General features: G+C 35.3%; 1 protein-coding gene across 3 annotated transcripts in view; it reads left to right on the forward strand.

Annotated features, from left to right (window-relative positions):
* The window catches only part of UBR2 (ubiquitin protein ligase E3 component n-recognin 2), a 59,423-nt gene that overhangs the window by 23,560 nt on the left and 21,176 nt on the right, over window positions 1–14,687 (forward strand). For 2 of the 3 annotated variants that reach the window (XM_030034398.2, XM_030034399.2), the window contains exons 12-25: window positions 2,336–2,499; window positions 2,588–2,687; window positions 3,712–3,840; window positions 4,659–4,842; window positions 5,906–5,967; window positions 6,783–6,893; window positions 8,798–8,863; window positions 10,236–10,358; window positions 10,738–10,801; window positions 11,102–11,226; window positions 12,515–12,567; window positions 12,858–12,960; window positions 13,535–13,583; window positions 13,962–14,116. In XM_030034398.2, the coding sequence (XP_029890258.1) occupies window positions 2,336–2,499; window positions 2,588–2,687; window positions 3,712–3,840; window positions 4,659–4,842; window positions 5,906–5,967; window positions 6,783–6,893; window positions 8,798–8,863; window positions 10,236–10,358; window positions 10,738–10,801; window positions 11,102–11,226; window positions 12,515–12,567; window positions 12,858–12,960; window positions 13,535–13,583; window positions 13,962–14,116 (1,488 nt within the window). Of the gene's footprint in view, window positions 1–2,335; window positions 2,500–2,587; window positions 2,688–3,711; window positions 3,841–4,658; window positions 4,843–5,905; window positions 5,968–6,782; window positions 6,894–8,797; window positions 8,864–9,305; window positions 9,402–10,235; window positions 10,359–10,737; window positions 10,802–11,101; window positions 11,227–12,514; window positions 12,568–12,857; window positions 12,961–13,534; window positions 13,584–13,961; window positions 14,117–14,687 lie in introns of those variants that run through there. The other variant, XM_041128180.1, reaches the window with a different exon arrangement.

Consider the following 14,687-nt stretch of genomic DNA (forward strand, 5'->3'; position numbering starts at 1 on the left):
AAAGACCAAAAAAGGAAATCTTTATTTGTTAAAAGCCACTCAAGGTTCTTGAATCAAGACTGCGGATTTCTTTAACGTTACTGTGGAAATGCAGGGCACTGCTGCTGCACAGCAGTCAGACTGTTTACATACATTGCTGTGGGTTTAGGAGTTAAAGCGTTCAGCATTGCAAAGTTTGAGTCTGACTTCCCAGAGTGGGCTGGGTATTTTTGGTTTTACTTTTTACATTTTTCTTTTACTTTTTTTAGAAATGTACTTAAATGTTTATTTAGAGACACACACATAACATTTAAATTCCTCATCATACTGAGCCACAGTTACTGTTTGTAGAAATCTACATTACGGTTTGCATATCACGGTTTCAGAGCATACTGTTCTGGTGCAGTTTTATAAATTATCCACTTTATGTTAATTTTCTAATCAACACAAGTGCAAGCAAGAATTGTCTCATGATATTCCCTACTTCCTTGGTACTTCTAGACTCAGACGATGCCTGCTTTCAGGTTTCCAGTTAATTTTTGTTACAGTGCTTCAGGCACTGTTACTTCTTCCAGCTCACTAACTCTGCTGGTCTTTCACAAGGTTATGCTTGTTTGGGAAACGTCTTTTTTTGGTCCAGTCTCAAAATAAGTCTGTCTTTGCTTATATTATGAACTAGACAAACTTTGGAGCTGTACTGGAAATAATACTCTGAATTTCATAGTCAGAATTGTTTGAAAAGTGAATGCTTCTGAATCCTTCCAGATTGAATCAGCTTAATTGAGCTCTAAAATTCAATAGTAGCATGGCAGTTATGATACTGAGCAAAGTTGTTTTTCAGTTTCTTAGGGGTGGATGTTATTCATGGCAGTTCAACAAGACTTCAGGATTTTGTTTCCATGGTTCAGGGCAATATTGTGTTACTTCTTTTAATTTTGATGCTGTCAATAAGAGTGTTGCCAATATTCAGACTTACAGTTAGACTTAACCAACTAGTATTATTCAAATGGTTATGGTATTATTTTTCCTTTGGCAGATGGGGTGGTGGAATACGTGTATTAATACTTTTTTTTTTTTTTTTTTTAAAGGAATTTCAAACATTTCCTTAGAGGAGAGTAATTGCAGTGTCCCTTTTATATGTTTTCTGTTTCAAAAGCATGCAAAAAAAGTAAAGCAAATTGGTTTTGACTGTTTTCTAGAAGGATAGACTGATGACATGAAAGTAATTATGATAAGCTCCTACCATATGAATTAAGGATTATTTTTTATATTTTTAGAGCCATTCATTCTTAACTGAATGAATAATTTGAAGAATGTAAAACCACCCCACTGCCCGCCAGTAACATTTTCAAACTGATCTTAGTAATTTCAGAGTTTGAGCTCTCAAGTAACTGAGGCTTTTTGGTTTGAGGGAAGATGAGTGGTTGGTTATTTTGGGGGGGGAAATGTTAACCATTAGATTCCCTCCCCCCTCCAGTAGCATTTTAGAAACTGTATTTTGGAGTATCATTAGCAACTGTAGAACCCAGAAAATCTAGTCAACAACCACAGTGTCGTTGAGGTAGATCAGAGCGACCAATCTTCTTAAATCTACCAGCCACATCATAAAATCCTCATGAAATCTGAGAACTGTAAGGCTCATCCCATTTATCTTGGAGAACTAACAGAATGGGAGAGTTCTGGAAGAGCTCACAAGTACGAGATGGCAGTAACTTCTTAGTGCCCCTTACTCTGTTGTGGGGTTGGGTTAGGTTGGGGTGGAAGATGATCTTTGTTAGACTTTGTGATGCCTGTTGATTTGTTTCCTACAACACATGGATATACGCAGTAGCCCTTGAGGGGAATCGTAAGTCATTTCACATAATTTCCATGTGGAAATTGCACTACACAGTTCCTTAGCAGTTCAGAAGACACTCTGTTCACCACAGCACTTGACAGTTTGTGAACAGAAAACAGAAGAGCTGTCACTCCCCTAAAGGGCTCATACTTAAATTATGTGAGAGGAGACAACACATACTTAAAGGGAGGTACAAGTTAATTATAAGACACATAATAATATATGTCTTGTGCCATAATTATATAGGTCAGTAGGAGCCTAACTGTAGTCAAACTTCTGTACAGAAGGGATCTGAAGAAAGAGATCTGGATTATGATAATTTCTGGCTAGATGACTTTTTTTTCTTCTGTGACTGTGACGTTTTGGAAGATTGGCTTTCAATATGTTCTTCCATTTTAATTATTGATGTAACTATTTTGGATTAAAAAATAATGTTTTTTATAAACTTCATGGTGCAGTGTGAAACTCTTGTTGGCTGTGTCTGTTAATTACAGCAAATTTCAATGTACTTTGGCATAGGCTCGAATGCTAATAACAGAAGAAAATCTCATGACCACTATCATCAAAACTTTTATGGACCACTTAAGGCACCGTGACATCCAAGGCAGGTTTCAGTTTGAACGTTACACTGCTCTGCAGGCTTTCAAATTCAGGCGTGTTCAGAGCCTTATTTTGGATCTCAAGTAAGTATATTAACTGTGTGCTGATTTGATCAATTGAGGAGGGGAAAAAAAAAAATTTAACACTCGCATCTTTTTCTAATGTACCCAGGTATGTGTTGATAAGTAAGCCAACTGAGTGGTCAGATGAATTGAGGCACAAGTTCCTAGAGGGTTTTGATGCCTTCTTAGAATTACTCAAATGTATGCAGGTATGTAAGTCTGTGAATTATAAAATTAAAGCAGGAAGTTAGCTATCATGATATAAAAATGGAAGAAATTTAATGTACTCTCCATTTTATACCTTCAGTACAGTATAACTTTTGGAGTTGTCATGTTTTCCTGAAACATAGCATCTCACTTAAGTTTTTTTAAAATCTGGTTTGTTGTGGAGGACAGTAAAAAGGAAGAGTGGTTCAAAAAGAAAAATGTCATTTGGGGCATATTTTGCAGTTGTAGAGGCAGACAAGACACAATTAATTGTGTGAGTGAAATCTGGTCCATCTTAAGTAACTTTCCCTCTTAGCGAGAGCTCCAGTTACTGCTTGTGTCAGCAGTTGCTCCTTGTATTGAGGAATATATAGTTCCTGACACACAAATAGACCTCTTCGCTGTAGTTTTTTTCCCCAGCGCCTTTTTAAGGTGCTATGTTACCTTAAGAGGAGTATTTTAAAAGCAATGCAGCTTTTACAAGGACAAATCAGAATCACTTCCATTTTTCAGTACTTCAGTAGCATACCTTTCTCAGTACTTTTGTTAGTCTGTTTATGATAGTCTCTTGAATATATTGTAATCCTCAGATCATGCTGGTTTTTTTTCTTCTTATGCCAAGAGCTGATTATGTACTGTAGTACCCAGTCTTTAGTTGGTACTTAACTGCATTTAATAGCACATCCCTAGAAAATACATTCAAAACCAAAATGGGTATGTAAGATAATGTGTGTATGCAAATGTTGTTGTACTGCTCAGAATACTGAAATCTCTACAGGTGTTAATAATAAATAGAGCTCATCCAAAACCTTTCTTGTCCCAGTATTCTTCTCTTCCAATTCCTGTTTCATTTTCTTGTTATTATTTTGATGCGTGTAATTCCTTTTCAGATGGTCCCAAGCTACTTTTTTCCTATTGTAGCAACAATATATTTATTATAAGGACAGGACTGTCTCATACTTATGCTAATGTTGTCAATGTATTTCAGTGATATATTGTTGAAATGCATAATTCTTTTTGTTACAGGGTATGGATCCAATAACTCGTCAAGTAGGACAACACATAGAAATGGAACCAGAATGGGAAGCAGCATTTACGTTGCAGATGAAATTAACACTTGTTATTTCAATGATTCAGGACTGGTGTGCATTAGATGTAAGTTCCTTCTGAATTGTTTTCCATGTGAATATGTGAAGGGGGAAGAAACCCAAATATTAATATGTGTAACAGTTGACCTAAACACATAACTGCACCGTAAGCCAAGATCGTCTTCTCTGAGCAAGTGCAAATCTTTCCTGTATTTAAACACATCTTTTGTGGCTTGAACTGACCAATTCATAAGAATGTGGTTAAGCCTTTTAAAAAATCATGCAGGGAGTTCTATCACACATCTGAAAGTTGTGATCTTCACAACACGTTCAGGTTATAATTTTCAGAGAAGAGGGAATAGAGGAGAAGGCCCTGGACCTACCAAATGCTGCCTGATTATAAATTGGGTTTCTACTCCATAAGTGTTTCAAGTTTTAGGAGTACAGAACTTAAGCATGGTAAAATATGGCTGTGGAACAAGTGATCCTAGAATATTTGAACATTCGTGCTGGCTTTAATCTGTCACTGTTAGTTAATGTGCAGGTGTTACCAGCCTAGCATGATCATTGCTCAGAAAGTTCCCATAATATTAGTTAAAGAAAAAAATTTAAAAAATACTAGTGGGTGTTTTTCTAATCAGACATACTGGTATAAGTTTCACAGTCTGTGTCCCCCTTAATTCAGCTCCTTTTGTTGGATTCCTTATCTTAATTTTGCAGGACTGTTAATAAAGCTAAAACCCCCAAACCCATTAGACCTTTTTACATTTTTTACATTTTACATTTACTTTTTTACATTTAATTTTTTACATTACTTTTTTACATATTATTTTGCAGAGCTCTGGTTTTTTTCATAATCTTTGTAAACTGTGATCTCTCTTTTAGGAAAAAGTGTTAATTGAAGCTTATAAGAAATGCCTGACAGTGTTGATGCAGTGTCATAGTGGTTTTACTGATGGAGAACAGCCTATTGTTCTCAGTATGTGTGGACATTCAGTTGAGACCATCAGATACTGTGTTTCTCAGGAAAAAGTTAGCATTCATCTCCCAGTTTCTCGTTTACTTGCAGGTATGAACCAGTTAAAAAATATTTCAGGAAATGAAAAATGTTGTATAAATGTGATTTGTGTATGTGTGTACATAGTGAACCATACAACAGTTGTTTAAAGCCTGAATAGGATGCATTTTGGCCATTTTATAACTTGTTTGATAGCCTCTAGGCAAAATGTTCCCAAGGATTGGAGAAGTTGTTATTGTTTCAGGCTTGGGGGAAGATTGTCTCAAGCCTCTGGATTTGTCCGTGAGGTGTGTTGTAGGCAGTTACTGCTGCTTTTGCCACTTGAGTGATGCAAAAGAAATGCAACAAAGTGTGGACTGTACTTGCCTGTTTTAAAATATGTTTAGCTGTCAGATTGAATAGACTAATCAACATTCTGTTAGAGAACAGATTTATCAAACAGATGTGTCACCAGAAAATTAAGCTACGTCTTTCTCTTTATATTGTGCCTATCTTATTCAGCAGCTGTGTTGAAAAAAGGTTGATGAATTTTAGTTTAGAGAATCAGAAAGTCATATGATGAAAAACAAATTCACAGGTAATGAAGTGAAAAAGGTAATTCTTGGGTAAAATACTATGCAGCTCAGTGTCATATAACTTTGAATGTTTGAATCTTTAAGCAAAACTCTTGTAGCTTTAAAACAAAGCAAACCAGAAAACTCTTATGTATTTTGTAGGGGTCTCATTATAGTTCCTGAGGTATTTTATAAACCTCTAAGGACTGATAGAAAGGATGAGGTATCTGTTGTTGATAATTTGTCCTGATAGACCAAGGACTCTTGGCTGTTGCTGAGGGGACATGACAGAGTGGAAAAAAAAGGCAAAAATCTCACTTGTACTGCAAGTTTTATGCAGATACGGTGGGAAAACTTTAATTCTCCTAAAATGTATGCTTTGTAACATGTCTCTTCAGGAAATAGCTGTGTAGCTCCAGGGTGATAAATCTGCAGACTTATTTGTAGCTGTGTCCAGAAAATGGTCCAATAGTAAATTAGATGACCTTTTTTTCCTATTTGAATTGTATAAAATATTGTGTGTAATATTATGTATGTGTTTGTTTCATGTATTTATGTAGGCTTGCATGTTTTGCTGAGTAAAACTGAAGTGGCATATAAGTTTCCAGAGCTGCTACCCCTGGTATGTAATTAAATATAGCATATTAATTAAATATAATTAATGCTGAATGTGAAATTGGTCAAGTAAGTGTAGGATATTATTAAATAAAACAAAGTATGTTTTTGCTATGAATTCTGTTCAGAGAGACTGTCTTCAGTAGATAAAATTACCTCTTAAAAGATTAATATCTAGATATTCATGACTGGAGCATAAGCAATCAGTATTGCTCTCTTAAATAACTTAAGACTCAGGCTTAAGTTTTGTATTTTGTTCCTCGTGCATTACCTTCTTTTTGTAGAGGAAACTGTTTCTAGGAACTCCTGGCAGGATCTGATACCTTCTCCTTGGCCTAGGTTCTAATTTTCTTCCCCAACTGTTTCTTGCTTCCTGCATGTTCTTATTGATATGCTATTTCTTTAAGAAGAAGTTAAAAAGAGTGAGATAAATTAAAAGAGGAGAAAACATAACTGGGAGAAGAAATCTCAGTGTCTTTTGAAAGTAGCAGTACTTAACCTTTGAGTGAAAGAAAGCAAATGATGATGTTATTAAATTGATGGTGTTGATGTTTTAAAATACGAAACCTACGGTCTTTAAGAATAAACTAAAGCCCTTGTGGAGTATTTCTGTGGAGCAAAGACAGAATGTAAGGTTGGTTGACAATGATTGGATAGATTGTGAATAGGCTTATCGAACTTTTGTAATATGTGTGTTGGATTTGCTTCTCTTTTGTATTGCCCAAATATTTTCATGATCACAAATACCATCCTCCTTCATCTCAGTCCCATTTTCTTTTATTTTCTCTGTATATGTAAAAATATTGCATTTTCTTAATGCAGAGTGAACTTAGCCCACCTATGTTAATAGAACATCCTCTACGATGCCTAGTCCTATGTGCCCAAGTGCATGCAGGGATGTGGAGAAGAAATGGGTTCTCTCTTGTTAATCAGGTAAGTAGGTAGTAGCTGTAGAATCACCGTTTTCTGCTAACTCCTCCAAGATAATTTCGGACATCAAAACCTCTCCTTTCTGTATTGATTTGAAATTTCACTTATGTAAATCTTACAGAAGGCAATGCAAGGTAGGCATTTTTATCAGCACTCACATCATTTGAGTATGTTTGCTTTTAAACTGGTCTTTGATTTCTTAGTCAGAGTTGCTTTTTTGTTTCAGGACTGCTACAGTGCTCAGTGAACTTAATGCTCTATGCATAAAGAAGTTTCAGTGTAATGCAGTTAATGACTGCTAGCCTTTTTACTGTATACTGTCCAACAGTAGCATGAAGTGGAGAATTAGATCTGTGCATATTCGGTAATGCATTCATCACCTTCACATAAAAGTGTCTCAAATATAAAAGTACGCGCCGTTAAGATATTATTACTATTTATGTTTATAAAGTAATTGAAATCTGAAGACCACACAAAAGCATTAGAACCAGTGTAGAACTGAGTGTTTCTTGGCTTTTATCTCTCATACTTCTTTCATACTTCTGGAGACTAGCTCCATCCATCTCTAAACTTATGTTCTCTGTGTTTGTACAAATTAGGTCTTAGGTGTTTCAAGCTTAACAACTATCAAACAGGTGCTGTAGTGTCAGTGCCACCCACCAGGGTGATCATCTGAAGTGATTTTTTCAGCAAGACATAGGTTACAACAGAAGTAAGATTTAGTTCTGTGATGTGTTAACTTGATTTATTTGCAAGAAACTTCTTTCCTTCCCACAAGCCCACATCTTCACTAGATATTTGCAATGCATGTGTACCAGGAGGTTGAATTAAGCTGCTCAAACATACTGTATTCTGACACTTCTTGCCTCTTAACTTGAAGGATTTTTATAAGGTGATGTCCTTTATTGTCATTATTAAAGCAAAAGGAGCTCTAGCTATGTACAATTATAGCAGCACCCATATTGCTGTAGACACACATCAAATCTGAAATTTCAGCATAGCTTTTGATGGAGAAATAAGTCTCTCTGTTAATTTCCCCTGGCTGTCAGCATCTTGAAGTTAAGAGCCTGCTTTAGTTTAGGTAATATGGCTCCCATAGTCTGGAAGTCCTTACTCTTTCCTTTGGCTATGGAGAGCTTATGTTCAGCCAGCTCCTTTTGGGTGTTTTCCCAGAAGATTGGAATGGGCATGTATATGTGTGGATTATTAGTGTGGGGAAGAGAGGGAAGGCATGCCTAGCTAGCCGTCTTCCATGTAATTCTGGTGAGAAATGGTGTGTCTCTAGAGGAGAGTTTAGCACACTGAAGATTGTTCCTAGTCCCAGGTAGGAACTTGACAGCCCTCTTTGTTTTTTCTTAATTGTGGTAGAATCAACCTTTCCCACATTTCAGTGCCATGCAGTCATTGCAGTGTTGCTGCTGCTTGCTGCAGTGCTGTTGAGTTCACTCCCAGGATGGTTTGGGTTAACTATGATTCTATCACAGTATTAACATTTTGCTGAAACTGGCAATTCCTGAAAGATTATGTCTCAAATAATTAAAGAGCAATTCATGGAGCAAAGAAAGAACATTTCTGCAAATGCAAAGGCTTTCTCTCCTGTGAATTTCGAACAGTTAATTGCGAAACAAGTAGATGCATTAAAACGCCCAAAGAGGTCCAGAAGATTTTTCCTTCTAAGTGTATGCAATCTAGACATTAGATCAATACAACCCAGCCAGCAGCTATGCTTGTTTTGTGCTATATAGAAATGCTTTTTGCATACAAGTATATTTTTATAATTTTTTCAAATCACAGATTCATTTTTGTTACTAATACTGTGTAACAAAGTTTCTTTTTCCAGAATGAAAATAAGTTTAGATTAAATATGATGTTTGTTAATTATTGTGGTTTGGGTTTTTTTGTTTCAGATTTATTACTATCATAATGTGAAGTGCAGGAGGGAGATGTTTGACAAGGACATAGTAATGCTTCAGGTAACCACATTGTACAAGTTTGCATTTTTATTAAGCATTTTCAGGATATGTGTACGTTTTTTTTTTTAGCTCCATCAGAACCTTTTAATGACAAGGGAAAAAGTCAATTTTTGTGGAAGGACTTTTTTTTTTTTTATTGTATCTGTGTCTTTATAGGATAATTTGTTAAGGAAATACTGTTGTTGTAATCCTTGTTTTTTAAATATACTGTGGAAAGTACAGAATTTTCTGCGTAACATGTATGTAATGCTACATCTTCAAGAATATAATATTTTAACTAATGGGTTGTGCTGTACTGGCACTTGTGTGAGTAATGGTCTTCAGTAATGTAGTCAGTGTATCTGTTGTTCTCCCTCCCTTCAAAGTTGGCATCTAAAATGCTGGATAGAAAGTGGAACCCCATATAGTAGTTTGTGATTTCTTAAATTTTTTTTTCCTTCAGAAGAGATTTTTCAAATCTGGCAGTCTACTTAGCTCTGACACAGAGAGGTCTGATGCATTACTCCTACACGGAGAGTGATGAAAGTTAAAATTTGCAGCTCCGGGTGTGTAGTTCACCTAGACAGCAAAATAATTTCTCATGAAGTCCCTCAAATCTTACCTAGAGTTAGCAATACCCAATGTAGTGCAAATGTCCTGAGTTACTTCTGCTTTCAGACATACTGCCTTGAGGATTGATCTGCCCCTAATTTTTAACGATCATCTGCAGCTACCCATGTGGGTAGATATCCTTCAGTTTTGTTGGAAATTATTCTGTCCTAAAGATGGTCCCATTAGCAATAGTAAATTAAGATCAAATATTTATTATTGGCTAACTTAGATACATTGTTTAATAAACAGAAAAAACTTTGGCCAGTAGTTTTCTAAAATGGAAATAAATGTTTGTGGCTACGTTGAAACATTAGTATTCTTCTTTCCAGGAGGTTTGGAAAGTCTTGCTAAAGTCTTCAGTCTTTGTTTTGAGGATTGGAATTTGTTTTTAAAATCTTTGTGCTATATACTTAGTGATATTATGCCTTCTAAAAGTTGACCCAGCAGGAACAGGATTGTAGAGACAAAACCAACCAACCAAAAGTCTTTCACTGAATTTTATTTAGAGTATTTGAGATAGAAGGAATAACCCTGAATATTTTACACTTAAAAGGGCATCAGAAATTATTGATAAAGCATAGGATCCTACTTGTTAAACATGCTGTCAGTTGTGTGATTGGAGTCCTAAGGGAGTAAACTTAAGTAACTAAATCTTCATGCCCAGGATAGAGAGGAATGAATTTCATAAAGAATATACTGTGAACATTGTATATGAATATACAAACATGCTATAATAACACCCGATCTATTTTCTGTTTATAATCATTTTTTTCTTTAATAGACAGGTGTGTCTATGATGGATCCAAATCACTTCTTGATGATAATGCTGAGTCGCTTTGAACTTTATCAGATATTTAGTACTCCAGACTATGGCAAAAGATTTAGCACAGAAAATACTAACAAGGTATTTTATGTACTACTGCAATAGAAAATCTGCAATTTTGTTTTTGAAAGTGTATCAGATGCTGTTGTACTGAGACTGTGCAATTTCTTGATAAAAAAACCAAAACCTATCCTATTTTAATTTCGTTTGACCAGTTTGAAATATGCATAAATATTTTTACCTGTCAAACTGGTAAATTCAAAAACTGATGCATAATTTTTGCATTGTTAAGAAGTTTAAGGCAGTTGTGATTGCATTTCAGCATAGCTTAATTTGGGAGTGCTAAGGGTGAAAACAGGCAATGTTTTGAAGCACTGAAAAAATATTTTCAGCATATGGAATAATTCTTTTACCCTTAATTAAAAAACGTAAATTCTTTTTTTTGTTTATTTTAATTCAGGATGTTGTTCAACAAAATAACACTCTTATAGAAGAGATGCTATACCTCATTATAATGATTGTTGGTAAGTTTGGAAGACATTTAATTAATTTTTAAAATTTAGTCTCTTTAATGGTCTGGAATGAGCATTCTTCATTGTCATCTCAAGTTCAGTTCTATTTTGAACTTCCTGTAGTTCTGACTTCTCTCCTAGGAGAAAAGTCTTGAAACTAGCTTAGATGAATGTAATGAATTTTTGAACACTGGTGGGTGATCACCAGATTTCACGTAAGAGACTTGTTTTCCAGTCTTTTCCTTTAAGTTGCAAAAGAAGAGAAATAAATGCTTAAAATCCTAAGAAAAATGTGGTATTTTCTTTTTACAGGTGAAAGATTCAGTCCTGGAATAGGACAAGTAAATGCAACAGATGAAATCAAACGAGAGATCATCCATCAGCTGAGCATCAGGCCAATGGCTCACAGTGAATTGGTAAAGGCATTACCTGAAGATGTAAGTAACTTGGGTGGGAATGGGGGGAACCAACTTCAACTTTATAAGGCTGATTGCTGAAAATTTTTCTACGCAAGTTTATGCCACTTAATGTGGAATGGGAGCAGCATGATTATGCTAAGAGCAAGGTTAGCATGAGTACAGATTAATAGTTGTCATGGAGAAGGTAGGAAAGAGCTATAGAAAAAGAAACAACATATGAAAGAGGCAGGAGCCTGAGAGCTTCTTCACCTCTTTTCTCTTTTTAATACCGTTTCTTATCAGGCCATCTGCCTGGCAGTCTCTGCAGTCTGCTTGTAAACCCTGAATAGTGGTATGGAAGTGGGTTGTTGGAGCTATCCAGAAATATAAGCTGTTATATTTTAAAGCCTAACAATAATTGAAAAGACATGGAATCAGACACAGTGTAATGACTTGTGTAACATAAATGCTTCATTTGCATGGACAGAAGCATTTATCTGAATTCTGGTATGAGTGGTTTTGTAGGATAGCAAAGTTTTTTTTTTTCTTTAGAATGTTTTTGAAGTAATCTTTTAAACATAATTTCTGAAGGTAGTCAAAATGCAAAAGTTAATCTGTTACTATACTGGTAGTACTTTTAATGATAAATTTTGAAATAATTGTTCTAAGTATTTTAAACTTAAACAATTTGAAAATCAAATTTTAGGGTAGCATTATGATTTTTTAAAAATAATTTAAGGTTGGATGAAAGAGCAAACTAGGATTTAAGCTAGAGTTCTAAATTGTATTGTCAGTCTTAAATACTTCTTCCCACGCCTGTTAACTGCTATGAATATGTATTGCAGGAAGGAGATGGGAATATGAAATGGTAATTTGTATATGAAGTAGTGTAATATATTTGGGCAGATTTCTCCTGCTCCCTTTTATGGTTGTTTTACCATTTTTCAGTGACATGTCTTTTTAGCTTTCCTATATTTATTTCATTTTAAAGGCCTAGAAACCAGACATATTGACTGTCTATTCCTAAGACAGCTGAGTAAGCTAACTTAGAGTTTTCTTCTGTTACTGTTACATCCAAGTTTATTATGAGAGGGAAAACCAATAAAAATTAAGCATTTAAAATGGCATGATTTTTTAAAAATACTTTTTGCAGAGGTGGTATTCCTGAATGTATTTTCATGTTACGTGCTTTAATGTTCTCTTGAGTGCCTGTAAAATGACTTTGTGCTACATTCATTTTGCATGCTTATCTAGTTTTGTATGATATTTGAATGTGTTTAACCCAAGAACTACAGTAATACACTGTCTTGCCTTTCACTCAATGTAGGAGAACAGAGAGACAGGAATGGAAAGTGTGATTGAAGAAGTGGCATGTTTCAAGTATGTTGCCCTTTATTCTAATATTTCAACTTTAAAAATGGAATATCTAAATTCATGAAAATGAGAGAATAGAAGAAAGAGGGCTGGGTCGTGGTGTTTTCCCATGGCTTTACTCATGTGCATCATTCTTAATACTGTTACTTAGCTGATTTCTAGAATACCTGTCGAGCAGTGTTTTTTAGCTGTTTTAGTTATTGTGCTCAGATGTTAATAACCAATTAACATGTTTGGTTTTGTTTGTTTGTTGGTTTGGGTTTTTGTTTTTTTGGTTTGTTTTTTTTTTTTTGTAGGAAACCTGGATTAACAGGCAGAGGGCTGTACGAATTAAAACCAGAATGTGCGAGGAACTTCAATCTGTATTTCTACCACTTTTCAAGGGCAGAGCAATCAAAGGTAACTAGTAATTTAACTTTCTGGTTTTTATTTTGTGTCTTTTTTGTTTTGCTTTTTTCCAAAGCTTAATTCTGTGAAGCAGTATTATCAGCTCGTTAAAAGTTGACTTTTAAAAGTTAACTCATTTGAGAATGTTAACAAAATTAGCCCAAGACTTTGCAGTGATTTTTGTGCCACCGGATGCTGTGCCCTATATAGAGCTGCTGAAATCAGTGGTCCTTCAAGAATTGTCTGTGGGTTCTCTTACATCTTATTTTACTGAAAGTATTTAAACAATCTGTATTTTTGCTTATCTTTATGGAAATTACCATTTTAGCTCAGACTTGTCTTATAATTTTATGCTAGAAGAAGAATCCAGGCTGACTCAAGATGAAAGATTAATTTTGAAGATGCATGCCCTACTTTACAAGTAGAATGTAAGACAAACTGCAAAAACATGGAAGCTTTCTTGTTTTATTTAAGGCTGGGAAAAAGGGGAAAAATCAGTAACAATGTAATAAAGCGTGAATGCTTTTTTATTAGTTTTATATTTGTACAGGTTTTGAGTAATATTTGCATCATTCTTCTATTTCAGGCAGAGGAAGCACAAAGAAAGCTGAAAAGACAGAACAGAGAAGATACAGGTATTTCTCTTTGAGAGAAGATGGGAGAAGAGGGAAGCACCTATAAACTGTGTATTGCCCTGGCACTCAGACTAGCATCCTGTTCTTGGGCTAGCCAGAAATTGGTTGAAAATGTAGCCTTTTCCCTCACGTCTCCCTGGTTACATACAGAAATCTGATACATCATGGAACCAGCCTTCTGAACAGCTTATTCCTTTGGCTTTTCTGTTACATGCAAGCCATGTTGAATGATACAGCCTGTTATCTGTAATACTGTTTATCAAGCAACTGTATACTGTCTTGGCTTAAGCTGTTAACTGTTTGAAAGTCAGACATTTTATATGGGTGTTGCAAATTTTAGAGATGCTGAAATGTCAAACACACAAATTTCCCTTTCAGCACTTCCACCGCCAGCTCTTCCTCCTTTCTGTCCACTTTTTGCAAGTCTGGTTAATATTCTGCAATCTGACGTCATGCTGTGCATTATGGGGACTATACTGCAATGGGCAGTAGAACACAATGGCTATGCCTGGTCAGAGTCCATGCTGCAAAGGGTATGTTTCCTTGTTTAGAATTATGCTTATGCTAATGGAAGGAATGTGTATTTTAGCATTTTAACATGGGTTTATAGATTTGTGTTGGTTACTTGGTATCTAACATATCCAGAATACTCTGCATGAGAAATAAATGGTGTTTTCTGATATACAAGACTAGGGAAACCCCTCTGCCTTCGATGCGATTTATTTTTAAAAGTGGATGGAAGACAGAGGTGACTTTCTAATGGGATGCACACGAGAGGGAAGAATTCTGCCTGAATCAGTTGAAATAGTGTTTATTGTGGTAGAGAACCAGTTTATCTGAGTTGTTGCATATTAAGTAAAACACATTGACTTGTTCTTGATGTTCCTTTGCTTATTTTCAGTTTAGGCTAAATCACTTTAGAAAAAATCATAGAAGTACAGAAAAGAATTTTCTAACTTGAAAATGTATCAACTTTGGGAAACTGAACTGAGCTGTTTGTTCCTCACTATTTATAATGATCTTTAGAAACGTGGGGGGTCACTGTAGATTTTGTTGTCCATGATGGTCATTTTCTGGGGTGTGGAGAGATAAGTGGTGAACTGC

This window comes from Aquila chrysaetos, chromosome 13, assembly GCF_900496995.4.
Source record: "Aquila chrysaetos chrysaetos chromosome 13, bAquChr1.4, whole genome shotgun sequence".
Taxonomy (NCBI): domain Eukaryota; kingdom Metazoa; phylum Chordata; class Aves; order Accipitriformes; family Accipitridae; genus Aquila; species Aquila chrysaetos.